Raw genomic sequence first — 7,840 nt, 5'->3', positions numbered from 1 at the left:
AAGGCAGCAGCAACAAAAGCATGAACATCAACAAATATGAAAGATGAACAGGGAAACAGCAGAGCTCAGATTCATTTGACATAAACCGCAAAAAGTTTCACATATTCCTGACTTCAGAGCATCAATCACAGAGTTTGTCAGTAGATCAGCATAATATATTACATCTCAAATAAATAGGTTGTCGTGAAACTTTAAATATATTCATGTTTTGAGCACGGCGATATTTATTTAAATAACTCATCATCAAACATTTTCTATAAGACAGTGACAGGAAGCTAAAAAGAGGCTCTAATGCACAAACACACAGCACAAAGACTCTGCTGTTCAATGCAGATGTGAATGTCTTAACACTTAATTTCATCAACAATAACATTTCTTTCTCCTCGTGCACAAAATAAAGGACGAAGTTGAGGACGGTATTGCTAACGTCTGTTTTGAGAAAGGCACAGGACTGATCGATGGGAGCACTCACCTGCAATCTAAATTATATTTGCTGTCTGTGGTTAATATACATTCAGTATTCATATAGCAAACAAGGCACAGCCAGGATTCAGTACGTCTAAGTGTCAGGATTGGTAGCTGCTCATATACAGTAAATGAAAACATTTAATCTGCACAGTTGTAACTTCAAAAGAAAAATGAATGCCTCGGATGCTCTTTGACATTTATAGTATAGTACAGTATATTTTTTTTAAATGCTGCAAATTTTTATTACAGTAAATAAGAAGAAAAACAACATAGAAATTACATTTAAAAAAAACTGTAATAATGGTTGTCTGTACAAATTAAACACACATTTGCTCCTGACAATGACTCATGTTTTTTATAGCAAAATTGTGTTGTTTATTTTATTTTTTATTTTTCCCAGGCTGATGGTTACAGGATATAATTTCTCATTTGAATGTTAAATTAGTGAAATAGTTTTAAGTGCGTCAGCCGCTGCTTACTGCAGGCTGGGGGACGTTTTTATTATTAGACTTTTCTATTAAATAATTCTCCCACTTCACACTGGAATGATTAACACATTTGAAGTAACACATTTTTTGTGTGGAACCTCCGTTACTGAACAGACTCTCTCTGTGTGAACCTGAAATCACGTCATTGGCCTTTGTGCTTTACTCATCTGTGCTATGCAGTTGGGACTGAGCTTGGTCAAACAGGAGCTGAGGTTGAGGCTCGTTTTAACCCGTTTCTCTCTTTGCCGCCGGTTGCAGAACCAGACTCTGACCACCTCCTTCTCCAGATGGAGGCCTTTGGCTATCCGGGCTATTTCTTGAGAGGATGGCTTACTTTTCTCCACAAAGCTGCGCTCCAGAGCCTCCTTAGCTCCCAGGCTGCAGTGTGTGGAACAAAAGACAGAGGAGGAAGGGAAAGATAAACTCTGCATTATATACAGTATGTATGATATGTTTTGTACAGTATGTTTGGTCTGTATAGCACATACCTGATAGTTGTTCTCCTTTTTCTCTTCCGCTCATTCATTCCTATTTTATCATTGTACAAAGCTGGGGGGAGAGAAAATATGATGTTAGTTTAGTGTACCTGTAGAGAAACAGGTAGAAACACATAGCAATAAAACTGTCTTACTGATTGCTGTTGTCTGACTTACCTAATCTAACCTACTGGCCCTTTTACATATCAACTCTTTACTTATGTATCAACACAAGTAAAACTGTGACTTCCCTATAAACTCTGGAGCAAATATTAACGTCAACTTTTTAAGAATCACATATTTCAGCTGTCAGGCTTCTCTATAATGTTTCCTTTAACTTCTCGGTCTATGAGAGAAGAAAGAATATACTTTACTACAAAAAAATATTTTGATTTTTGTCATATTGTCTATAAATCTCATCTTTTTCTTTGTGAAAGCCTTGGTCATTGTACCTCTTAAGACCTCTAAGGAATTACTCAGTGTGAGAAAACAAAATCACTCTCAGATGAAACAGCGTGTCGTGAGTGAGATATTGGTTTATCAAAGGCAAAAAGGTTGTGAACCACAAGCCACTGTTAGATCTTCATAATCATGCAAAGAGAGCTCAGCTATAATACAGTTATCTCCAATAGATCTTATCACACAAATCAAAAGTACTTGTTTCACTGTATTGAGATAAGATAGTTAAAGACTACAATGAAATTTATGTTTTAAATGGAGGTTGGATGGAGTGGAGTGGAGGTGTGTTATATGTGTTACTCACCACCGGCCAGCTCAGCTTCGTTCAGCCATTTTGCCAGAATGGCTTTGAGTTTGCAGGCGTTCTTAAAGCTCAGCTGCAAATTTTCAAAGCGGCAGATCGTGGTCTGGCTGAACTCTGAGCCGTGCACTGCAGCAAGAGCCTCGCCTACATTAGTCTGAGTGTAGCCTGGAGGTCACAATGAAACAGAAATACTTTATAGGAATACATAGAGCAGGGAAGTGACAAGGTGTGTGCAAACACAGAAAGGTTTGGTGGCGTCTAATTGGTGTAGTTGGATCGTGATCATTTCAAATGATTTTTTAAGGAATCTCACCAAGTTTGATCCTCCGTATTTTGAAGTCATTGGCAAACATCTCCAGCTCTCGTATCTGTGGGGAGTCCATGGCAGGGGCATCTTCAGGGTCTCGCATGCTCTTCCTTTGAGCATCGGTTTTCATCTCTCCAACACTGGGGCCCCCAGGGGCCTCATCAGTTGAGAGGAGAGCCGAGGGCAGCGAAGAGAAACCGTGGCTTAACGCACAAGAACCACTACTTAGACCATGATCAGGAAACTTGTACAAGCAAGGAGTAAGAGACCCTGGAGAAAGAGAAAGAGAAAAAGAGAAAGAGAGAAAGAGAGAGAAAGAGAGATAGAGAGAGAGAGAGAGAGAGAGGGGAAACCTGAATGAGGTAAATTAGTTGGTAAGAGACACAAGGGAGACCCTCAGACTGTCAGAAGGGTATTATTCCCATATGTATCCTGAGAGCCTTTATCTCGACAGCAAACAACAAAAAAATTTGACATGCCCCTGTGAGACACACTGGACTGCTGGGAATAAAAACCGTTTGTTTGCTCATCATTTTGCTATGATATGCAGTATATTGTATTTTTGAAATAAATATGACCATTTCCACCTGCTCTTGAAATGAATGTTTCAGTTTGTTCCTTGATATTTACTTTTTAAGTTTTGGAAAACTTTGAGGAGACCATGTAACACTTGATTGAGGATGTTGCCACTAGGACAGGTACAGGCACAAACACTGCTGTAATGAGGAACAGTATGGGTGTGGGCATTTGGGTGTATTTGGGTTGTTATGACACCTGAGCCAGCTCCATTCACTGATAAAAACATTAAGGTGAGTCTGAAAGGTCTGAAAAAGCAGTTTATTCATAACTTAACAAGCCTCTGTTCACATTTCCTGCCAGGATCTTGTCCTTGGCTTCATTGTTGCCAGACAAGGCTGAGAGCTTGTTATACCTGTTTTTAAAAGGTCTATATTCAGTAGAAATAAACACTGTGCAATCTTTTGAAACATGTTCATAATAATTGTGTAACATGCAATATGCACTTTGACATTCAAGATTCCTCATTATTTCTACAGGTGGCTGTTAATGTAAAGTGCTTCGATGCAGTGGAGCTGGTGGCTGTTGCTCTTAGTCACCACTTTCTTCTCTTTTGTTAGTATTAATGACAGATTACTGCCAGAATACCAGATGGTTGGATGACTAATTGTAATTTGGAATGTGATGCTCCCCATTGCATCACTGCTCCACACAGCTGCAGTGGAGAAAAAGAACTGCAGTGATTAACTTGACTAAAAAATATTTAATTAATCAGACGACATCACGGTCGTCATATAAGACCAGACAATAGACAGTATAGTGTGTAACGAAAGGCCAATAACAGGTCCATCTGATCACTGTCATGAAGATCACGTGCTCTTCACAGTGTCAACCTGTCTGAAAACTGTGTCCATAATGAACAATGCAACACTCCCCTCTTGTGTTAGTGGGGTAGCAGTGCAAACTGTATTATGCAATGGCATTAACTGAATTAATGGGAGAAAAAATGTTTCTTGTCTTAGTCCCAACTACTTTAAACAAAATGACCCATTTAATACATCAGTGTATTAAAAATAATACACTGATGTTTTTATGTGTTATTTATCAAAGATACCTAGATAGGACAAAAGTCCCATACAGTGGACATACACTGTACCATACCAGTTTATTAGGTACACCTAGCTAAAACAATTGCAGTCTACTACAAATGTGTTTTTGTTGAAACTCTCAGAAAGGTGTTGATTTAAATTTATGGACATTTTGGATGCTGTAATTCTTGTGCTGTTGAACTGTACAAAGTGTTTAAACAAGGTGTTTCCAATATGCTGTCTGTGGTATCTGTATCAGTAATGGTAGGGTAAATATCCTGAGTGAAATGGTTGCTTACACAGTAGCTCAACTAATCAACATTCACACAGGTTTCATTTTAGCCTCTCATCGACTTTGCTCAGGGCAATGATTTATCTATTCCTCTACTCAGCCAATGAGGACGCGCCGCAACCCTTCGACCGCTCGCTCACTTGAACTCAGCGTGTAGCACACAGCAACATCTTATCCGCTGAGCATGAGACAAAAGCTTCATCTGACACCCTGATGTACAGGAGTTAAATATTGCCTGACAATAGCAGTGTTTTAGCCATTCTGAAGAGTGGCAGAAATAGGCCCCATAAATGCAATATTAGCCACCTGAACAAAATGGGTTGGGCTTCCAAAGTGGAAAAGAGAAAAGGATGCTGTCACTGACCCGCTGAATTGTTCAGTCAAATCTATACACCAGCAGCTTGAGAGCAAAGTGGTAGAGTCTATGGTATGGATCAGTGAATTTCTCTTGTTCTGAAGGTGTATAGGGGAGAGGTTGGACACCCTCTTCTGAAATCTATTTCTGAGGATGGAGATAAAACCCGAGTACAGTATACAGTATGTCTGCCTGTCTGCTATTAGCTATACTATAATTTTAAGCCTTTTTCATAGACCTTAGTTGGCTTGCTGTCAATTAAAATTCTACTGTTTTCACTAAGAGTGTTAAAATTATCCCTGCACCATATTTGTTTACTATTAGGATTTGGGGCAAAACTCTTTATCCCTGAGAATAATAGCAGTTTCTTTAGGTCGTGGATGATTCAGCTGGAGGCGTCCTGTTTTCCTCACCATGCTGGAGACGTTCCCTGGATAGTGTACATACAGCTATGCTGTGGTGCACACAGCAGTTGTTTCTGTGCCATGGAGACAGACTGGGCAGTGAGCCACTTTCAAAACACAAATGGGCTCAGTGGATTTGTGAGATCACATCACAAGCCTTTTGTGTACATGGTCATGGACCCTCCAGCTGCTATACATATGCGCCATCCAAAGAGTCTAGCAGTGTCAGCAGGTCTATGCTGAGCAAGTACAGAAAGCAAACAAAGTGATAAACATGCTGACTTTATACTGTAATTATAGCTGCATATATATATACTGTATATATGCATATAGCCTATACATCACCCTATAAAGCTGTTATGACCAGCGTCTTAGCAAACAGGTTCTTATTTACACATCCAGCAGCTAGGGCGCAACATTAGCATTGATTTGGAGTCATGTTTCTGGTCGCCTGATGAATAGAAGTCTATATTCATTTTCATTTTAGCTCTGTTTTGGTCTCCACCAACCAGTGAGGAAAATGTCTGGCCCTTTAGCTGCTAAATGCTCCACGACTTGCTGCCTCCTGTGGCTGAAAATGAGTTTGATGCATTAAAGAAGACAAAAACAAAAGCTCCAAATAGCTGAGTAGATGCATAGGTGATAAATCACTGTGAGTTCACTAAGCGACATGAACCCACATTACACTTACTCATTTGATCGATTTTTAATGTGAAAAAGGAGATTAGTGCAGCTCTGAAAAATGAAAGGGCCAATTTCTCTTTCTCTTCTCAAATTTCTCTTCTCTGACCTCAGCTCTCATAATTTCTGTTTAATGCTATTAACTCCGTTTGTGCTCAAACATTCATCTCAGATATCCTGCTGAGTGCTGCTGTTGACCACTCTGAACAAGTTAATTATTGTGATTTACTGGAGGCAGTTTCTCACACAAATTCCACCACTTGCAAACTTCATAAGCCTCCTACTAAATTTCTCAAGGATTTTTTTTTTTTTAACACAGTTGGTTTGTCAGTCTTCTAATTGTTAGTACTTCCCTTATTTCAAGCTAAGCATCATCCCTTTGTCTTAGACAATCGTCTTCCCACATGCCTTTTCACATTCTTTTTTTAAGGTTGTTGACAAAAGCTACAAAAGCTCTCACTCAAGCTGACTGTCAGTAATATTTGTTATACCTTCAATCTGCCCCTTGACAGTGCAGAAAGTGAGTTCATTAAAGTGACACACAATCTGTTGATGGAAGTAAATATGGGCCTCTGCTTCATTTTAATCTAAACGTATTTCAGCACAGCCTTTGACACGGCAGACCATACAATTTTATTAGAGCATTTAGAGGAGTGGGTCGATGTCACCGTGTCTACGCTTGAGTGGTTAGAATCCGCGTTTTTAACAGTGCTGTCTGTAAGAAGAAGCAATTTTATTTCCTCTTCAAATGCTCCTGTTCTGTGTCACCGCGGTTATATTTAAGGTCATATTCTCTTTGGTCTGTGTTTGCTCCCACTTGGTTATATCACATCAAGCTGTAATAGCTATGTAAAAGTTAAATTCTTTTGACCTTGAAAAGTCATTTATGTCTTCACTCTTTCTTTTTTTTTTTTAATTATTCAGATTGAATTATTATGCAGCACACCTGCACAGGGATATCCTATCTGACAGATTCTACTTGTTGGATATGTCTGGGTGTTTCTTTAGGTCTGTATTCATGTCTGGGACACAGAAACTACAATGGTGTCATGTGGCGCTTTGACACTACGAAATGCCATCGCTGAACGCTGAGTTGTTAAACAGGAAACAGAGAACCCCCCCCCCCCAGGAGAGGGTGCACATTACAACTACAAAATGATTCCAGAGAGGCAGGAATATCTCTGTTTTACAAGATATATGTGACTGTAATCTAGATTTAAAATGTGTAGATTAGATACGTAAATATGTTAAAGTGAATTTTAGTTGCATTGCATATTCTATGTTCAAAAACAAAATCAATGACTTTGTCCACGAGAATGATTTATAATAGTTCCAGCTCCATTCCTCCTACAGGTGTACGACATCATCAGTAATGATTCTGTAGTTAAAACAATAAATTCACTATACAATATTGCTCGGGTTTCACACAGTGTGAAACCCGTCTCCTTGTGCCATGAAACAATAACAAATCTCTTAACACCAGTGCCATTCTTTGAGACAGTTTTCACCTAACTCCTTCTATATTCATGTCTTTGCTCTCCCCACTGGTGGGGGAGGAAGTGGCAAGTCGTCTTTGACAGTTATGTTTAACAAGTGCGCTAAAGAGCTCAAGCATTAGGCAATGTAATCAAGTCTGAAATTGATTTTAACTGGTAGCAGATTTAAAATTAAATGGAGAATAAACAAATTGTCTGCTCAATTTACTGGGTTTAACTGCAGGCCGGGAGAGAGAATGATGGTGTGTGTGTGTGTGTGTGTGTGTGTGTGTGTGTGTGTGTGTGTGTGTGCGTGTATGTGTGTGTGTGTGTGTGTATGTGTGTGTGGGTGGGTGTGTGTGTGGAGAGAGAGTGTGTCTGCTCATTACCTTGCAGCGGGTTTGCACCGCTCACCATGTTTGGGTGAGGGACGCCACAGGTCTGCAGGATACGAGTCTGAGAAATACTGGCAGAGAGCATCTCCTGAGCTACAGAGGAGAGAGAGAGAGAGAGAAAGAGAGATAATG

At 39.6% G+C, this 7,840-nt stretch overlaps 1 protein-coding gene across 2 annotated transcripts in view; it reads right to left on the bottom strand.

Moving 5' to 3' along the window:
* Positions 1-963: 963 nt before the first annotated feature.
* Positions 964-7,840, bottom strand: part of pou1f1 (POU class 1 homeobox 1) — a 9,814-nt gene continuing 2,937 nt past the window's right edge. The window contains exons 3-7 of one of the 2 annotated variants that reach the window (XM_087176752.1): positions 7,703-7,801; positions 2,509-2,772; positions 2,196-2,360; positions 1,418-1,505; positions 964-1,334 (exon numbers count right to left, since the gene is read on the bottom strand). In XM_087176752.1, coding sequence (XP_087032878.1) covers positions 1,094-1,334; positions 1,418-1,505; positions 2,196-2,360; positions 2,509-2,772; positions 7,703-7,801 — 857 coding nt within the window. In that variant the 3' untranslated portion in view covers positions 964-1,093. The remainder of the gene's footprint in view (positions 1,335-1,417; positions 1,506-2,195; positions 2,361-2,508; positions 2,773-7,702; positions 7,802-7,840) is intronic. The other variant, XM_023416688.2, reaches the window with a different exon arrangement.

Source organism: Seriola lalandi, unplaced genomic scaffold (assembly GCF_002814215.2).
Source record: "Seriola lalandi dorsalis isolate HSWRI2012SDOR001 ecotype SW California unplaced genomic scaffold, Sedor1 jcf7180002054568, whole genome shotgun sequence".
Taxonomy (NCBI): domain Eukaryota; kingdom Metazoa; phylum Chordata; class Actinopteri; order Carangiformes; family Carangidae; genus Seriola; species Seriola lalandi.
The sequence above is the reverse complement of the archived record's forward strand: the minus strand, read 5'-3'. Positions and strand labels throughout refer to the sequence as shown.